Genomic DNA, 18,806 nt, shown 5'->3' on the forward strand with positions numbered 1-18,806 from the left:
ACCCCTTACAAAAACGTCATTTTCCAAATGGGCCCCAACGTGTTTTATTTTATTTTATTTCCAGATAAAATCAAGATGCCAAGTGCGCATCCTTATGCCAACGACGATACAGCCTCGCCGCACCCGAATTTTCCCCTTATTTTATTGAAAATGAAAAAGGCGTCGCCGGATTAGCAGTTGAATCCTCCTCGGCTCTGATTCTCTGTTCCGCGCAAACGATAATTAAAATTTAAAAATTAAAAAAAGAGAAAAAAAAAAGAAAAACGTTTCATCAAAGATAAAAATAAAAAATTCCATCTTACTTAATTAATAATTATTAAATATTAATTTCCTGTTTCGAGTCTTTATCTGGCCCTATTAAATCTGTGTCTCTTCATATAAACTCGGTTTTTTGGTTTTGGGTTTCGTTTCTTTCCTCACAATCAACCACCGTTTTTGGTTTTCACGTAAACCTTCTGTGAGTTTAGAGATCGAAAGTTTCTCGCATTTTATTCTGTTTTCTCTGGCCCTTTGCTTCTTCATTTTCCTTGCTTTTCCCCTAATGGTTATGGAGGATAACGAGAGCTGTGGGAGTAGAGCGAACGACTCGACGCCGGCGCAGAGTCGGAAACAGAGGCAAAAGTTTGAGGTTTACAATGAGGTTCTCCGGCGTCTGAAGGATTCCAACAACCAGGAGGCCATTCAGCCTGGTTTTGACGACGAGTTATGGACTCACTTCAATCGCCTACCCACTCGGTACTTTTAACCTACTCTTTGCTTCCGTACTCTCTCCTGCATTTCTTCTTTTGACTCCTTTTTCGCATTTTCACGATCGAGGTTTTCGTTTTCTCCAATCCCTTGTTTGACAGCTGGTTAGCCGGTTATTGATTTCTGGATTGCGTTTCCTTTTTGTTTGTTTTGTGAATCAATGTTGTTTTTTCATGTATTGTTTGTCCTTTTTGTTTTGTTTCTTTTATCGGATTAGCATCGGATCAGCTTGTCAGTTTTGGAGTAGAGGAGAGCGGATAATATGTTTATATTGCCGACTCTACCTTTCTTCTCATGCTCGCTTGAATAAACAGATTTGATATGAGTTTGTTTTGAGAGTTATTTCAGCTCTGTTGCTTCTGCTAGCAATGTTAATTATGCCGTCCTGAACACTTTCTGAGTTTAGCCGCTTAGTTTTTGAGTATCATATTTTCTACTTCTTGTTCGGTTGACAAATAGTCGATCAATTAGATTCAATGCTCTGCAGATATGCTCTCGACGTAAATGTGGAGAGGGCAGAAGATGTTCTCATGCATAAAAGGTTATTGCAAGTTGCTCACGATCCTGCAAATCGACCTGCAATTGAAGTCCGCCTAGTGCAGGTGAGCAAGCCCATAACAACGATTTAAGTTTATTGAGCGTTTTTCTTTTTCCCTCTCCCCACACCACGACATGTCATCCACAGTGTTTGTCAAGAATGTAGTACAATGTGCATTTTATTGTTTAGGACTGGATTACTAGATATTGTTAAACCTGCATGGAACGTTTTCCGGTCATTGATGAGGGACTAGCAGTTATTTGTGTATCTCTATCAGATAATTTGGTTGGTTCTTTTTGGCAATAGATTGGAACACCGTCTTTTTTCTAGTGATCTTACTGGAATTTAGGAACAAAGAGTAGTGATCATATAATAAGCTAAATTGATCCATCAACCGTGCTTTCACATAATGACAGGTTGGATTAAATTATTAAAATGGAATGTTAGTGTTTATTTTACAAAGCTGAGGAATGTAATTGAATCCAGGCATATGAAGTATGCACCAGCATTCTAGACCACCAGGTCAATTATTCTTTTATTATAATCTTAGAATTCTGGCTCGACTTTCCTGAAATCTGCTGCTAATTCTGATCTTTGGCTGAGTTCTTCACATAGTATCCATGCTGTTTTTATTTCATATGGTTGTTTACCTTTGCAACTTTAATGATTTGCGGTAGAAAGTTTTGTTTCAATTAGAATATAAATTCTTATCTGAAATCAACGTCACTTATTTGCTTTCTTTTCAACTTTCAACTTTCAACTTTCATTTCTGAAGGATTATGATTAGTTACTTGTGAAGGGACTTTTTATTTTCTCTTCTTAGTTTCACTTGATGCATCTTCGGTAAATTAATTTTTATGAATCATGCTGCTCTAGGTTCATGCCATTTCTGATGGGAATTCAGCTGATTTTGCTGATTCATATCCTGTAAAAGATGCTGATCACAATTCTGCAAATTTTTTGAGCAGACAGAGGTATGCTTTTATTTCCTTATCTTCTTGTATGGTTAGTGTGTAATAACTCTGATTATGTTAACCTTGTCTTGTTATCATGTTTGAAAATCACGAATCCAATCAAATCACATCTTATTTCTTTGTAATGCTGATTGTAGTATTTGTTATCTTCTTATTAATGTATAGAATCTTTTGATTTTCAAATTTTTTAGCATACATCCACCACCTGCCTTTGGGTCATCTCCTAACCTCGAGGCCCTCGCCCTTGAAGCTAATAATGCTCAGGATCTGGAGGTGGATCATTCTGTACATGCCAGAACACAGTTTTTTCGGTAATTTCCATTCCATTGCATTAGAAGTTAAACGAGTATGGTTTTACTGCATTTGTTGTTTTTAAAATTTAATTGTGGATTTCAAATTATCTAAATTGTTTTAGTAGATCTATCTGTTTCATACATGTACCAGTACTTCTGTGAGAAGAAAAGTGGTTTATTGAAACTTAACTATTTTTATGAAACTTGATCCTTTGTTTTTTTCACTCTACCAACTGTTTCTGCATTTAATTGACATTTATTTCTTTGTTGGTTTGACAAATAATGTAGGCCGATGCATGAAATAACTTTCTCAACGGATGATAAGCCGAAACTTCTCAGTCAGGTATCTCCCATACATTTGATCCCTCTGCAGAGTCTGTGTGTATGGTAGGCACATGGTATTCTTATGCTGGTACTGACTAGTGGTCCTGGAAATGGGTAACTAGTTTAGGTGCCTTGTAAACCTCTTTCGTAAAAGTCAGTCATGACCATTAATTTAGCTATAAAGTCAGAATTGTTAATTTATCTTACATTAAAGCTTTTATCCACATAAAGATTTTATCAATAGATACTCCATCCATTTGAAACGGGATTTTGCTAATGTCTAGTCATATAAAGCGCGTGAATAAGTTTCTGAATCTTTACCTTGTTATCTTTTACTTTGCTTAGCTGCTGCTTCTTATATATTTTTAGTTGACTTCCTTGCTTGCGGAGATTGGGCTGAACATCCAGGAGGCACATGCATTTTCCACTGTTGATGGCTTCTCCTTGGACGTTTTTGTAGTTGATGGTTGGCCCTATGAGGTATATATTATTCTTTTAGGTACACCTGAGCTGAAATGTAGTTTCTCTTTTATCCCTTCCAAAATAAAAGGAAAATGTGGATAAGGAATTTTTGTCTGGTCTGTTCCTTTCCCTGATGGAAAGGCATTCCGCTAAAACCTTGGGCTTTAGTTGTGATAATGTTGAAGGTGAAAGTTTAGTGCCTTCAAGTACACTTCTATAATGTATTTAGTAGCATTATATTAGGTTCCAATAAGTTTTAAACCTTTAGTGTTTGCCCTTTCCAAATTTTGTGAGAGCAATATTAATCAAGAAGAAACGGATAACTATTGTTTTGGGTTGTTTTCTATACTGTACATCAAACATGCAAGTTGAAATTTTAACCCATGTTCAAATTTAATTTGTATTTTGGTACTGAAACAGGAGACAGAGAGATTGAAGACTGCCTTAGAGAAGGAAGTCTTACAGGTTGAGGTAGCTCCTCATTAATTATTGGTTGAATTAAAATTGTGCGTCTAGGTTCCTATTTGCTTTACGATTATTTGCTCAGTCAACCCATGTCTACTGTCTGTTTTATGTTCTCATGTCAGTTTATTCTTTCACCATGAATTTGTGTATAATTCTCTTTGGAAATTTTCTTTTCTTGTCAGAGGCAGGCTTGGCCAAACCATAAATCCTCATCTCCTGTAGGGGAACGTGATATAACAATTAAATGCGAGCCTGATCGGGTGGAAATACCCACGGATGGGACTGATGTATGGGAAATTAATCCTAGACATCTGAAGTTTGAGCATAAAGTTGCATCTGGGTCGTATGGGGATCTGTAAGTTCAAAACTTTTCTTTTCATGCTTCTCTTATGTACATCTGCTTGATACAGTTTTATGTGAGCCTAAATATCTTTATCAACAAAACCAGGTATAAAGGTACGTACTGCAGTCAGGAAGTGGCTATTAAAGTCCTCAAACCAGAACGTGTGAATTCAGACATGCAAAGTGAGTTTGCCCAGGAGGTATACATTATGAGGTAGGTCTCAGATATTGTCTGTTATTCTTAATCTAACATTTTATTTTATGGTTATTTTAATCAAGTTATTTAACATTCATGACATAGGAATCATCATTTCTAGGTCCATAAACACACTGATCATCGACCCAATAAATTCCTTTCATTTTGTGATTGAAGCATATTATAATCTAATGGCTAGATTTATACCATTCATGCACCTAAACATACATTTTGGGGGGGGGGGGGGTTCGCTTGTTGTTGATTGGAGAGGAACTGAAGCAATGGAATATAAGCTACTTGTGACAAGTGAATTTGTTCCTTTACCGAGATTGTCTATGATAATAACTCCCTTCAAAGTAAATTTTCTACTGCTTCAATTTTTTCAGTCTTTCATCTCTTTCTTATTCTAGTGATGTGTAGAGAGGTTGAGCTAATCTGCTTTATGTTGAGTTCTGTGTCAATAATCTTTTGATGAACATTTATTTTTGACTGGCAGAAAAGTCAGGCACAAGAATGTTGTACAGTTTATAGGTGCATGTACCAAGCCCCCAAGCCTGTGCATTGTAACAGGTGAATCAAGCATAGAGTTCATTAAGTTTATCTTTGTAACCCTATTGGACAAAATAATGAAATATTATTTCTTTGGATTAAATCTGTAATCATTTTTCTATTTTTTCCCTTCAGAATTTATGTCTGGCGGTAGTGTCTACGACTATCTACATAAACAAAAGGGCACTTTTAGGCTTCCATCTTTGCTCAAGGTAGCCATTGATGTCTCCAAGGGAATGAACTACTTGCACCAAAATAATATAATTCACAGAGACCTAAAGGCTGCCAATCTTCTGATGGATGAAAATGAAGTAAGAAAAGTTTCTTTCCAGTTTTTCGTTTTGATGTCATGCATGCTCTTCTCAATTCTAGTCCTTAATATGCTAACTTTCTAGAAATATTTGCACTTTTTAGCCTGTACATAAGTTTATTCAGCTCACATTTGTTGTTGATGGTTTAATTAAGTAGTTTTTCAATACCAAATATTATTTGGTTAGGTAGCTATCCCATGGGATAAATAGATGTGTTGGCTAATATGAACACTCGTGGTTATTTACCACCGTACTCTTAAACTTTCATTTTGAGCAATTAATCCCCCTGGGTAACAAAATTGTTGCAATTAAACCTTACTGCTATAATTCCACTAGTTTATTGGTTGAGTTTAAATGCAACAATTTCATCAGTAGAACACAAAGCAGGTTGGGTTAATGGCCATACTAAGAGGCCTTCTTTGACAACCTCTTGTATTGATCCTCCCATGTACTAGGGTCCATGAAAATAACGTCACTTTCTCTGGGGTTTTATTTTTCCTTGTTACCTCGGTAAGTTTAGTGGGAGTGAAAATCCTTTGTTTCCATCAGTTGCTTAAAAAGGGAATTCGTCGAAAATTCCCTTGATTCACTTATGGTTCAAACCTTCAGAATACATCTATGGTCCAGAAGAAGAACACAAAGAGGACCCCTCTTGCTCACAATAATGCCTTCTGTTGTGCTTCAGAAGAAGAAATGACCAAAATCTCAGATTTCAACAAAAGTTACATGAAGAAAAAAGACAGCTAGGAATATAAGCTTGTAGCCTAGGTAGTTGTTAATTACTCTATAGACTGGTGACTACTTCAGCAATGTTTGAGAAGCAGAGGGCTGCCTCTCTCTGGTTCACTTCCCATAGGGAAGTATGGATGGAGCACTCTAGAGCGTTGGTTGAATTCATCTTTCCATCCATCCTTTGAATGAAAGGTGGCCTCAATGCATGCTATGTTCAAAATGACGTAGGTGATCCATCGACCTTTGCACATATTACTTTTCCAGGGTTGCAACAACCAACAACTACATTCCTTGGTCTAGACTCAAATTCAGTAACTGCCCAATTCTCTATTGTCTCTACGACCTTACTTGAATAGGATCTGTTCTGTAGGTTGTACAATTGTTTCCTTGAGTTCTAAAATTCTCTATTGTATCGTGACCAACCACCCCCCTCAACTTCATCTGGTTCTTAATACCCTATCCTTATAAAGTTTAGGTTCCATTTTTTTGCACCTACCAATCTACCATTCTAGCCCTCTGTACTGCTTCAATTTTTTGAAAGGGCTACCCAAGAGTCTTAGAGAAAAGGTTCTTGTCTTGAGATGTTGAATTGCTGCAGTTCAGGTGGCCTCCAAAAATTGTGTATTGTGCTAGACATCCTAATGTCAATATATACGAGGAAGGGGAAAAGCCCCCACTGTACATGTCTATTATAGAAAATGGCAAAAATGGGATTTAACCTCTAATAGTTAGTTAGGTTGGGTGGAAATATATGCTGTCAAAGAGTCACGAGGAAGGGCATTGAGCACTTTGGGTAGAGGTACTTGTGTGCAGGAGAGAACTAGTCTTCTCGAATTGGCTAGCAGGTCTTGTGTGGTTCATTGGCACCTTCTTGTTCTTTGTTATACATAAATAATAACCCAATACCTAACATATTGTTGCTTACTACTTTGAATCTTGAAAATATTTTCATGAGCGATATCCTTCCAAGAGCATCTTCCAAAGAACCACCCAAAAAAGTCTTTTTTTATAAAAAAAAGCGGAGAATTTCTCACCGTAATCTTATCTTAGGTATCTCAACCACTTGGCTACGTAAGCTTCTTTGCATTTTTTGTCCCTTAAAAGAATTCTAATTTTCTTCAGCGGATTTGTAACCTTTCTAAGAATTCCAAAGACAAAAAGTAAATGGGAATTGCTGGATAAAATTGTCTAGGCTAAAGTTTATATTGCCTGTTTAGAGTACAAAGCATAGCTTGGTTTTCACAAATTTGCTTCTACATTGGGTTCTGTAATTCCATTGATTTAGGATTACCATTAAATAGGACATTTAAGTACCCAATTGATTGTTCGAAACTCGAACACTTGAGCCTAGACACTTGAAGACTTTTTTCTTCCAGGCTCAAGTTGATGCTTATGAAAAGAGTTTTCCCATAATTAATCTCGAGTCCGGAGGCTGATTGGAAAATTCTAACAAGGATATTCGAGTTTATCACTAAACAATGATGCATTGATTTTCAATGAAAATCCGGTTTCTTATTAAAAAAGATGATGCATTGATTGCAAATCACAAGTCTATTTTTTTCCTTTAACTACTTGTGGAAACTATTTAGATAACCATTCGCCAAACCTTTTTCCAGCTACATTTGCTACAAGAACCAAAAGCTTTGAGCAAAGCATGCGACATCGTCAAAGAATTCGTAGCCCAATGTACCATACCTTATCATCACAAAACCTCAAAATTCATTGACAAAATGATGACGTGAGTTTTCAACGCCAAAATGCGTTTTATTAATTAAGTTAGAAATACCGTGAGTTTTAATTTGATGAAGTAAACATGGTTGCGTATAAAATTGATATCTGCCAATTTCATGTGATCTTCATGTAATAACTTAGGATACCGAAAGGGACTCCCCGTACTATTTTGAAATTTACATACCATCATTCATTTAACATAATTATTATAGGTGTTCAGGGTAGCATGTGTCCTGTCTTGACAAGCTTGCATGGGACAACGGCTGATCCTACAACATTTGGAGGTGGAAAACTTGAAGGATGTTTAGCCATCTTAGTTAGATTGCTATAATCCTTTGAACCTATGAGACCTCGAAAACATAGGAGTCTGTGGTTTTATCACCATTAAGCCAACCTAGGGTGGGTTGTTACAAATTGTGTGGATTCAAAAGTTTGATCTTTGTAGATGGGTGTATACAAGATTTTCTGAACATGTAGTTGCATGTGAATATTGTATAATTTAACTCATTTTGTTCTATGATCCGGAGAATGGGCATCTCTCTCACAAGTCACACCCACCTTCCGCTGCAGGTTGTCAAGGTTGCTGATTTTGGTGTTGCCAGAGTAAAATCTCAATCAGGAGTTATGACAGCAGAAACTGGGACGTATCGGTGGATGGCTCCTGAGGTATATTCATGGAAAGATGGAGGCTATATATTCTAGTATAAATGAGGCTTTGACACATGCCACTATGTCATATTTATTGAAAGTGAACTGCAGATTACATATTTACATGTGATCTTTGGCCAGCAATTGTCTATAACTGTAGGAACTAGGTGATATACTTAAATGTGTGCTTTAGTTATAGAAAATTAACACCCAGTCCCTTAAACACCGAACACTGCTTAGCCTGTTTTCAGTTTTAGATTTTTTGGTTAGATTTATGGTATGCTTTTGGGTAATATGCACGAGCACCTTAGGAATATTTTTTTCAGATGAATGTTAGCTTATTAAAGCACGAACAAAGCGTAGATGTGATATGTTTGTATACAGTGACACCGGTTTTTCTTGAAAATCACAGTACTTTGACTTGTTTGATGACGGGTTTTACATTCCATTGATTTTGTTTTTACTTTTTAGAGAAAATGTTTCTGTTCTTAATCGTGTAGGGAAGAAACTGGTTGGGATGTCTTTTCTAAATTCAATGATGAAGTCCTCATGTTTTAGAATAAGAAATCCTTTCATCTCATGCTTCATTATATCTACATGCTGACCTCACTGAGCCATGCATGCTCACTCGTTGAATTCCACAATTTAAAAGACATGCGATAATCTATCGTTGTCTTGACAAGTTAAACTATATTTTGAGTTATCTGGCTGCTGTGATTTCATCAAATTGGTATATAGCCATTTCTTTCTTCTCCATTTTTCCCCACTTTGGTTGTTTTGAGGTCGATCATCTTCCTTTCCATCAACCTGCAAAAATCTAGCGGGCAGTTTACTGGAAGATATATAGTTTACTCATCTTGTCATCTTCTTACTCCAGTTACTTCGTATTGAAGGTTATAGAACATAAACCATATGATCACAAGGCCGACGTTTTCAGTTTCGGAATTGTCTTGTGGGAGTTGCTTACTGGAAAGGTACAATAAATGGCGGTCTACCTTTTCTCCCGATTGTTATTCATCCCTCCTCCCTAGTGTTCTTTTTCCATATAAATGATGCTCATTGGTTTTTCTTTCCAGCTACCTTATGAATTCCTAACTCCATTACAAGCTGCGGTCGGAGTCGTCCAAAAGGTACAATTGCATTCCATAAAATTTAGCTGTAGTTTATGTTATTTAAATTGGAATCTTAAATTGTTGAGTCGACTAGTCGTAAAGTGCTCCAGTGGCTTCTTCCTTAAGAGGTGAAAAATGGCATTTTCCTTCCATCCATTCGTTAGCATGTGTGCGGTTGTGATCATTCAATTCAAATATTTGTGGTGTAATCGACGGTGCATGTTTTTTCAGGGTTTGCGGCCTACTATTCCGAAGCACACGAATCCCAAACTGGCTGAGTTGCTGGAAAGATGTTGGCAGCAGGACCCCTCATCTCGGCCTGACTTCTCCGAAATTATCGAGATATTGTTGCAGATAGCGAAGGAAGTAAGTTCTCCATGACTTGCTTCTTTTTATTTTTATTTTTACAATTTTATTTTGGATAGAAGAATGCGATTTGATAAAACTTTTCCATAACATAATGTTGTTTCTTTCTGACCAAAATCTCTGATAACTGATTTTGGTCTTTTAAAATTAAAAACATCGTTCAATTCGATCTTTATAATTCTAAAAGTTTCAATGAAGCCCTATATTTTCAATTTAGTTTTAATGGTTTTAAAAGTTCTAATTTGGTCACATCCCTAAACTACTTTTTACCTACCTAAAAACTCACTCATTTTTTCTCCATATATTTTGCATAATCTAAATCCAAATATGATCAACTAAATGAAAAACCTTATTTCATTGTAGTTTAATATGGTAATAATAGGAATGATATATACATTAAACTTACAAGAATGTAATTTGAAGAAGTAGTTTATTTATCAAAAATATATTATTTATAAGAAATTACACTTGTAAGTCAAATCACGTTAGGATAGGAAGCTTGGAACCAAGCTTCTAATCTTTTTGTCGAAGATATATACTTTAACTGATTGAGCTATGCTCAATTTGGCATGTTACATTTGTCTTTGAATTAACATTCTACACCATACAATGTCGAGCAGGTTGCAGAAGACGGTGAGGACCGACGAAAGGAGAAGAGTGGAGGATTCCTTTCCGTGTTGAGAAGAAATCATCACTGATAAGTGAGAAAGAAGGCCGTTGGCAATTTTAACATTGTTGGCTAATCTCCAACCTTGTCTGTCATGTATAGTAATTTGTCACCACAACATTTTACTTTTAACTTTTCCCCCCCTTTCATTTCCCTTTCCTTTTTCCTTCATTTATTTCTTCTATCAATTTTTCTAACCGATTAATTGTTTCCCTTCGTGGTAATAGTTTGAAGTTTTCTTCCTTTTTAATATTTCTTCCATTAAAGGTGTTATAGTTGTGATGAGTCGCAGCTTTTATAATAAGGATTTTTAGATACCTTTTTTTTTTTCATTTTTTCTTTTTTTCAGTTTTAATTATCTCTCGAAGGACTTCATCAGCAATTTTGTATTGGGCAATGGCAATACATCCATGAAAATCATCTACGTTAACCTTTTGTTCTTATTTTTATATAATAATTGTTTTATTTGCAAGAGACAAATCTATCTTTTACATCTTTTTCTAGGTTTTCTTATTCAATTAATAATTGGTCTGTTGAAGGCACATATCTCTGACAAGAAGGTCATGAGTTCGAATCTCCACCACTACAATGTACTAAAAAAAATAATTGGTATGTTGAAGATAATGCATTTTCGAAAACCAAATTAGAAAATTACATATAATAAATTAGAGTTAAGTTTCCTTTCATGACAATTTCATTTTTAATTTTTAATTTTTTAAAATTATGCTAGTTTGCTTGTAATTTTTCTTTTACTTTTAGTCAATTTTCTAAAAACAAAAATTACTATTTTGAAAAAAGTTATAAAAAATTGGCTTATGTACCACCAACAATTTAAAATAAAGTCAATGCTAAATCCAATCCTGCAAGTAAAGCAATGTACAAAGTCTCAACCAAATTTCTAAAATCAATTAAAAAATACAAACACAAAATTAGTATTTGCAAATATATTTTTATCGATGGGTTAGTTCTCTCACTTGGATGTGGTTTGATAAAATTGAAGTTGGCTCACCCAATAAAATTACTTAAAAAATAATTAACTGAAGACTGAAAATAATAAATCATGACAAAGGAATAAATATAAACTATTTCCTAAGGTTCAAATCCTCATATTTCAAATTTGTTGTACTAAACAAAATAAGGTAACGCTTTCGAAGAGACTACGAAATGATTTTAGATGAATTGATTAATAAACCAAGGAGCTTTAACTCAATTATAAAGTTGAGTCATAAGTTTGTTTACATTTCTTTAGATTTAAATATATATTTTTTCACTTAAACCAGACTGATTGAATTTTTAGTTGTATATCGTGAAGAAATACATAATCAAATTAATATTCCATTATTCAATTCCAAAACTATTAAAATTTTATTTGTTAACCTGAGTATAGTTCTATCTGATAAGCCACCATGGTAGGTTGAAAATTCATATTTCTATTTTCACATTTATAATATTATATTAGAAAAAAAATTACATTGAAAATATTTATTCAATTTAAAAATGTTCGACACATTGTTTAAAATCTTTTAAATATATATTTTAATCTTTTGAGTGTTTTTTCTATTTAATCCCACCTTTTTTAAAAAGTTCAAACTCTCTTGTATTGTAATATTTTTCAATCATGCCCCTTCCATCAATGAATATTAAAAATAAAATAGGATAAACTTATATAATACAATACTCTTTAAGTTGAAATAAACTTATATTCATTGGCCAACAACAAGAAAAAGAGGAAAATTTTGTCAACTTCTTATAAAATTTAAAGAGGAGGTAAAAACTTTCTCAATGACCTCCTTTCTAAAATTATCCTAAACTCACTAATTAACCATCAATTTTTCAATTTTTTTTTGGTTGAAAACTAATTAATCATATTAAATAAGTTAATCACTAGCCAACTTCAACGTTCACCAACCAGAGGAATATAAATTAAAAAAAAGTATGATAACATAACAGATGAATTTTAAATTTTCATCAACATGTTATCATTTCCATCGAAGTCTTCATATGACTATGAATTCGACATCGATATTTCCACTATATTATAAAAAAATTCAACGAAATATTGAATATAAAAATAATAATAATAAGATTTCTAAACTTATTTAAAAATGGTGAAATGCCTAGTTGTCTATTCGTATAAATATGGAATAGACATCGATATTTTCATAAAATGGAAAAATTGACACAAAAGAAAAAAAAAACCCGAAAAAACCATAATTTGGGTGGGTTATGATATGGGTCGAATGAAGTTGGGCATTTGTGGCGAGTGCATGGCGTTTGCATAAATATAATATTTGTTTGTTTTAAAGTTTAAAGAACCAAAAAACTAAATCCCATGCAAATTGGTTAGCCCTTCTTCTTCTTCTCTCTCCCTCTCTCTGTGATGGATCAGTATCGCCATCGCCACATTTTGCGATTCGTTGCAGAATCTCCCTCTCGCTTTCTCCCCAACCTGCTCGCTTCTGGAATTCTCAATACCTTACTTTTAATGGCATTCTTATTGCAACCTTCCTGAGAATTTTGCTCCCGACGGAATTTCATTCTCATTTTCTGAATTTCTTCTCCCTTTTTTCCAACAATATAATATAATCGTGTACGCGGGGAACGATAATTTCGTAATGGATACGATTAAGAAATCCTTCAAGAGCAATGTGTCCTTTAAGCACACAAGGAAGATTTCTGCTGGCGGAGGAGGGACCGAAATCAGTCACAAGGAGCTCCCCATTCTTCTCGATCACGAACCTGCTGCAGTTCATCGCCATAGGGGTCGTCGATCGATGAACGATTGCGATCCATCTGACCGCACGGAGGTTATTCTGAAGATCGACGATGGCGGTTCTGCGGCTGTTTCGAGACCAGTAGAAGGCAATGGCGGGAAGGTTTGGCGGGAAACCAACTACGATTTCTGGAACAATGACGGAAAGGGGGAAAATGGGGCGAGTAGGGCTAGTGGTGCGAGTAGGGTTAGTGGTGCGAGAGCGAGTGATAATGGTGATAGGAATGAGGGTTTTGAATTTGTACAGCGTGGGTACGGTGTGGAGGTGGAGGATCCTCCGATGAAGCTGATTGGGGAGTTTCTTCACAAGCAGAAATTGAGGGGGGAAACGACTTTGGACATGGATTTGGAGATGGAGGAGCTGCAACAAGATAGGATTATACCTCCGTTGGCAGAGTCGCCGTTGAGTCAGACTTCTAAGGATCTCAAGGTTTCGTTCCAGCAGGATTCGACCGAAAGTTCAAGCAATGACTCGATTCGGAGGCGATACAGAGACTCCCGCGAGCTGCAAGATGAGTACAAAGGACAGCAATCGCCATGGCAACAATCGCATCACGAACGTCATGGATCTCCGACTATATCTGGTGTTCAGAATGATTGTGCTGCTGAGGCTGCGAGGTGCACGTCTAATTTGTCTTTTCAGAGAGAGCTTTCGTTCCAGAGGACGTCTCATTTGCTGAGGGCGAAAACCAAGTCAAGATTGATGGACCCGCCGGAAGAACCAGCCCTCCTATCTGGCCTCATTCCTAAATCGGGACCGCTACGATCTGGGTTTCTGGGCAAGGGTGAGGAGGAGGACGATGACCCCTTTCTGGAGGAGGACCTTCCAGAGGATTTTAAAAGGAGCGATTTCAGTGTTCTAACACTGCTGCAATGGATCAGTTTGGTTCTAATCACTGGGGCTTTAGTTTGCACTCTTTATATTCCTTATTTGAGGGCAATGAGCCTATGGGAGTTGAATATATGGAAATGGGAGGTGATGGTTTTGATACTGATTTGTGGACGATTGGTGTCTGGTTGGGGGATTAGGATCATAGTGTTTTGCATCGAGAGAAATTTTCTTTTGCGTAAAAGGCTTCTGTATTTTGTATATGGGGTTAGAAAGCCAGTGCAGAATTGTATATGGTTAGGCCTTGTTCTGATCGCGTGGCGTTTGTTGTTCAATAAGCGGGTTGAGAGTGAAACCAATGGCACTGTGCTCAAATACGTGAGGAGAGTTTTAGTTTCTCTCTTGGTCAGCACCTTGATTTGGCTAGTGAAAACCCTGATGGTGAAGGTGCTTGCATCTTCTTTCCATGTGAGCACATACTTTGATCGAATTCAGGAATCATTGTTTAACCAATATGTCATCGAGACACTCTCGGGGCCGCCGCTGATTGAAATTCGGAAGAATGAGGAAGCAGAGGAGAGGCTTGCAGATGAAGTCCAAAAATTACAGAATGCAGGGGTTAGCATACCCCCTGACCTCAAGGCAGACACCTCCTCTGTAAAGAGTGGAAGGGTAATTGGTGGTGGAGTGAACCAGAAAAGTTCTCATGGAAAAAGTTCTCATGGAAAAAGTTCTCGACCACTTACCAAAAATGGAAACGATGGCATAACGATTGACCACTTGCATAAACTAAGTCCTAAGAATGTATCTGCTTGGAATATGAAGAGGTTGTTGAACATGGTTCGATATGGGAGTATTTCAACACTGGATGAGCAGATACCTGGGCCGTGTCTTGAGGATGAATCTACTAGAGAGATCAGAAGTGAACGCGAGGCAAAGGCTGCAGCAAAGAAGATTTTTCAGAATGTGGCTCGGCGTGAGTTGAAGTATGTTCTTTCATTCATATTCTGCTTCTTGTGTGGGTGATTTCACATACATTGTTTGAAACCAACCCTCCTAATCACATCTTCATGTATGCTTTTTGTTGCTCGACAAACTGAAACTGTTTCGTGGATCTTTCCTTTTGCTGTTATCTTTTCCCTTTTCCTCTTGTTCTCTCCGATTGATGTTTTTCTTGACAATTCGATTCTGGTGGCAGTAAATTTCACTGGAAAATGGAAGAACCATTAGGCTCTAATGGAAGCATAATTAGAAAGTAACTACATTTTTAGTGAGCAATGAAGCCTACCTAGGCCCCCCGCCATGTCAGGCACTGGAAATTTCTCACTGAATATTTTAAAAGCTTAAAAGATTAGCTGGGTTTCTTCTTCTTCTTTTCAATTCTACTTTGATGTTGATCCTCTACTCTAGCTCAGTTTTCTATTCATCTTTGACGTCGTGCCAGTTCAAATTACAGACAATTCATGCATTGTTTTGTGTATGACAATCACATTACATAACCTTCTTTCCAATTTTTTCTTGCAGGTACATATACCCGGAGGATTTAATGCGCTTCATGAGAGAAGATGAGGTTTTGAGAACAATGAGTCTCTTTGAAGGAGCAACCGAAAGCCGGAGGATAAGTAAATCTTCCTTGAAAAATTGGGTGGTAAGAATGCATAACTGATTTCAGAAAACTTTCCCTCTTTTGTTAGTACCGTTGTCATTACTGCAAGTAGATAAAATTTTTGAGAAAGAAAGTGGCTGGCATTGAGTGCTGTAAAATGAGTTGAGAAATTCAGTTTTAGATTCAGCTAAGATAATTAACACCATTGTATTAGAAATTTTGAAAATCTTTGTCTGAAATTGTGAAGAGAGAAAATATCTCAAATATAAAGTTTAAACCTAATCAAGTTACCTCATAAATATGTACTTCAAGTGACAAATCTGAATCCAACCCTTTTTCTAGAATATCTTTTTTCTTGGTCGTCGTCTTTTGAATACAGTACCATATCTCACTATAATGTGGGAAGAAATTTCTGCTGCGGAGGAGGGTAACATGTGGAGTGCTGTAAATTTTTTTTTTCCTAAATAGAAAAATTAAAATGCCTTGAAGAAACTAGGCAGCCAAGTTACCTTGTCAAAGATCAGAATATAAATCTTCTAGCAAACTAGGAAGAGTACGAAACCAGGTCTCGGGTTGTTTTGGCAACAGCCATTCTCACCAGAGGATGCCCAATAGTGTTAAGACTTATGAGTCCTCTTAATGTGAACAATGTCAAACAAGAAAAATGCTTCAGAAGGATCCAAATGTCATCCAGATCATGCCAATCTATGATAGAATTTCTTCCTGTATTTTTCCGTTCCAGGTCTAGTGTTTTGGCATTTTCACCTCCCATGTTTGACAGTATGATACATCCTTCTGTTCCAGGTCAATGCCTTCAGAGAACGAAGATCCCTTGCTTTGACGTTGAATGATACGAAAACAGCTGTTGATAGGCTACACCATATGGTGAATGTCATATTCGGCATCCTTATATTGATTTTATGGCTTATATTACTAGGAATTGCGAGCAGCAAATTTTTCGCCTTCGTTAGTTCCCAAATAGTGGTCGTGGCATTTATTTTTGGAAACACTTGCAAGACCATATTCGAAGCAATCATCTTCTTGTTTGTCATGCACCCGTTTGACGTTGGAGATCGATGTGAAATCGATGGAATGCAGGTAGTGCTAGTTCGTTTTTTCTTTTTAACATAACTATTGTTCTTCTCGTTTCTGAACCTTGGACCTTACTATCCATCCCAATGAAGTGTAGATGGTTGTAGAGGAAATGAACATCTTGACCACCGTATTCTTGAGATATGACAACCTGAAGGTTATAATCCCAAATAGTGTTCTTGCAACCAAATTAATTCACAATTTTTACCGTAGTCCTGACATGGGCGAATCCGTTGAATTCTGCATCCATATAGCGACACCAGCCGAGACAATTGCTACCATGAAACAGAGAATCATAAGGTATGCCAGCTGTGAAAAAAACAACCTTGCTGCCCAACCTGAACATATCTTCATTGTCATCAAAATAATAATTGTTCTTCTGTTTTGCTGCTTCTGCAGTTACATTGAAGGCAACAAAGCACACTGGAGCCCTTCCCCTATGTTTGTGTTCAAGGATGTAGAGGAGTTAAATAGGCTGAGATTGGCAGTTTGGTTGTCACACAGAATGAATCACCAAGACTCGGGCGAAAGATGGGCTCGGAGGTCCGTCTTGGTCGAACAGGTCGTGAAGGTCTGTCAAGAGCTCGACATTCAATACCGTCTATTGCCCATCGATATCAATGTCCATTCCCTGCCTTCTTCTGCACCCTCCATGGGCTTTACATCTACTTGAACAGCAACACACAAGGCTTCACTTTCACTTGTTATAGAGATTCACCAATCATCCTGACAAGAAAGTTAAGGCCTAAACACTCTAACATCCTTTCTCAAGTATGATCTTGTTTTGAATCACGGGATAGATAGGTAGAAATGTTTCATTACACTGATCGAGAATGTCATAGTGATTGAGAAAGTCAACGGTCGAGAAGTTAAGTGAGGTCTTAATCTTTTTTTTTTTTAAACATAAAAGTGTTCAAAATATCACTGTACTAAGTTTAATCAGTATAGATACTTTTGTTTGTTCTGATATGGCTGGGAACTTAGTTATTTGTATCAGTTCCCCCATCCATGTCAAAATTGTAGATTGCTTGCTATGTAAGAAGGCACCCATGAACTATGTGTCCTTCATTTATATATATATATATATATATATATATATATATATATATGTATATATACACACATATATGAGTGGAGAAAATAATTCAATTACATCAGAAATAATATATTGGGATAGTAATTGAATTGCACGATGAAGCTCAACAATATGTGGGGAACCAAAAATAAAAAAAAAATAATAAACTATTCAGGTCATTTGGTAATGTTTTTTGTTTTTTGTTTTTTATTTTTCATATTTTTTAAGAATAAAAACATGACACGTTTAGTAATCATTCTTTTTTCTGAAAAAAGGAATATAAAGTAACTATTTTTCGTTCTCGTTCCATGAGTTTTATATTTATAGAAAAAAGTTAAAATATTTTATATGAAATTTATTTTAATTAAATATTCAAGTTTTTTATCTTATATTTATTATGTATTTTATGAGTTTTATATTTATACAAAAAAGTTAAAATATTTTATATAAAATTTATTTTAATTAAATATTCAAAATTTTTATCTTATATTTATTATGTATTTTAATAATTCAATTATGATAAAATAATGTTTTATTTATATTTTGAGGGGAAAAACTAGAAACGGTGAATAACAAACTTTATCTTGATATTTTTAAAATAGGACTTTAAATAATTTTTTAAAATGATCTTTTTAAAAATTACCTATAGGTTATTTTATCAAAATTACCAAAATGTCCTTTTACCAAAAATTTCGAAGTATAATTTTTATCCGAAAAAAAAAGCAATCGTTGATTAAAATCCACGGCCAATAACTCAATCGTTTTATTTTATTTTATTTGTATTTGTGTTTGTTTATTATAATCAAGTAATTAAAATTTACTCGAGTTAAATAGATATTTCATTTTATCTTTTATAAAAAAATTTATCCATTTTTTATAGTAACTTAAACTTCAATCATATTTTAAATTAAAAAGAATGATATGCAATTGAACTTATTTCAAACCACATAGCAACAAATACATGAAACATGAAA

At 35.5% G+C, this 18,806-nt stretch overlaps 2 protein-coding genes across 5 annotated transcripts; both read left to right on the forward strand.

Annotated features, from left to right (window-relative positions):
* Window positions 1–382: 382 nt before the first annotated feature.
* On the forward strand, window positions 383–10,774 carry STY46 (ACT-like protein tyrosine kinase family protein). Of its 3 annotated transcripts, none has more exons than XM_022280466.2 (16): window positions 385–735; window positions 1,235–1,349; window positions 2,162–2,259; window positions 2,451–2,570; window positions 2,841–2,895; window positions 3,246–3,356; window positions 3,759–3,809; window positions 3,986–4,158; window positions 4,252–4,359; window positions 4,838–4,911; window positions 5,026–5,201; window positions 8,235–8,330; window positions 9,206–9,286; window positions 9,389–9,442; window positions 9,656–9,790; window positions 10,411–10,774. In XM_022280466.2, exons 1-16 carry the CDS (start codon window positions 542–544, stop codon window positions 10,486–10,488), a joined length of 1,719 nt encoding a protein of 572 aa, XP_022136158.1. In that variant the 5' UTR covers window positions 385–541; the 3' UTR covers window positions 10,489–10,774. The 3 variants fall into 3 exon arrangements, 2 of the variants coding, with proteins under 2 accessions (XP_022136158.1, XP_022136159.1); XM_022280467.2 differs by having other exon boundaries at window positions 3,759–3,803; XR_015790259.1 differs by lacking the exon at window positions 10,411–10,774 and having other exon boundaries at window positions 383–735; window positions 9,190–9,286; window positions 9,656–9,741.
* A 1,947-nt stretch (window positions 10,775–12,721) lies between these two features.
* LOC111007608 (mechanosensitive ion channel protein 6) lies at window positions 12,722–17,724 on the forward strand. Of its 2 annotated transcripts, XM_022280022.2 has the most exons (5): window positions 12,727–15,045; window positions 15,584–15,707; window positions 16,470–16,763; window positions 16,855–17,057; window positions 17,157–17,724. In XM_022280022.2, exons 1-5 carry the CDS (start codon window positions 13,073–13,075, stop codon window positions 17,428–17,430), a joined length of 2,868 nt encoding a protein of 955 aa, XP_022135714.1. In that variant the 5' UTR covers window positions 12,727–13,072; the 3' UTR covers window positions 17,431–17,724. The 2 variants fall into 2 exon arrangements, with proteins under 2 accessions (XP_087978810.1, XP_022135714.1); XM_088122684.1 differs by lacking the exon at window positions 17,157–17,724 and having other exon boundaries at window positions 12,722–15,045; window positions 16,850–16,997.
* Window positions 17,725–18,806: the final 1,082 nt, after the last annotated feature.

Source organism: Momordica charantia (assembly GCF_013281855.1).
Source record: "Momordica charantia cultivar OHB3-1 chromosome 4 unlocalized genomic scaffold, Mcharantia_2.0 BLBB01000004.1, whole genome shotgun sequence".
In the NCBI taxonomy this organism is placed as follows: domain Eukaryota; kingdom Viridiplantae; phylum Streptophyta; class Magnoliopsida; order Cucurbitales; family Cucurbitaceae; genus Momordica; species Momordica charantia.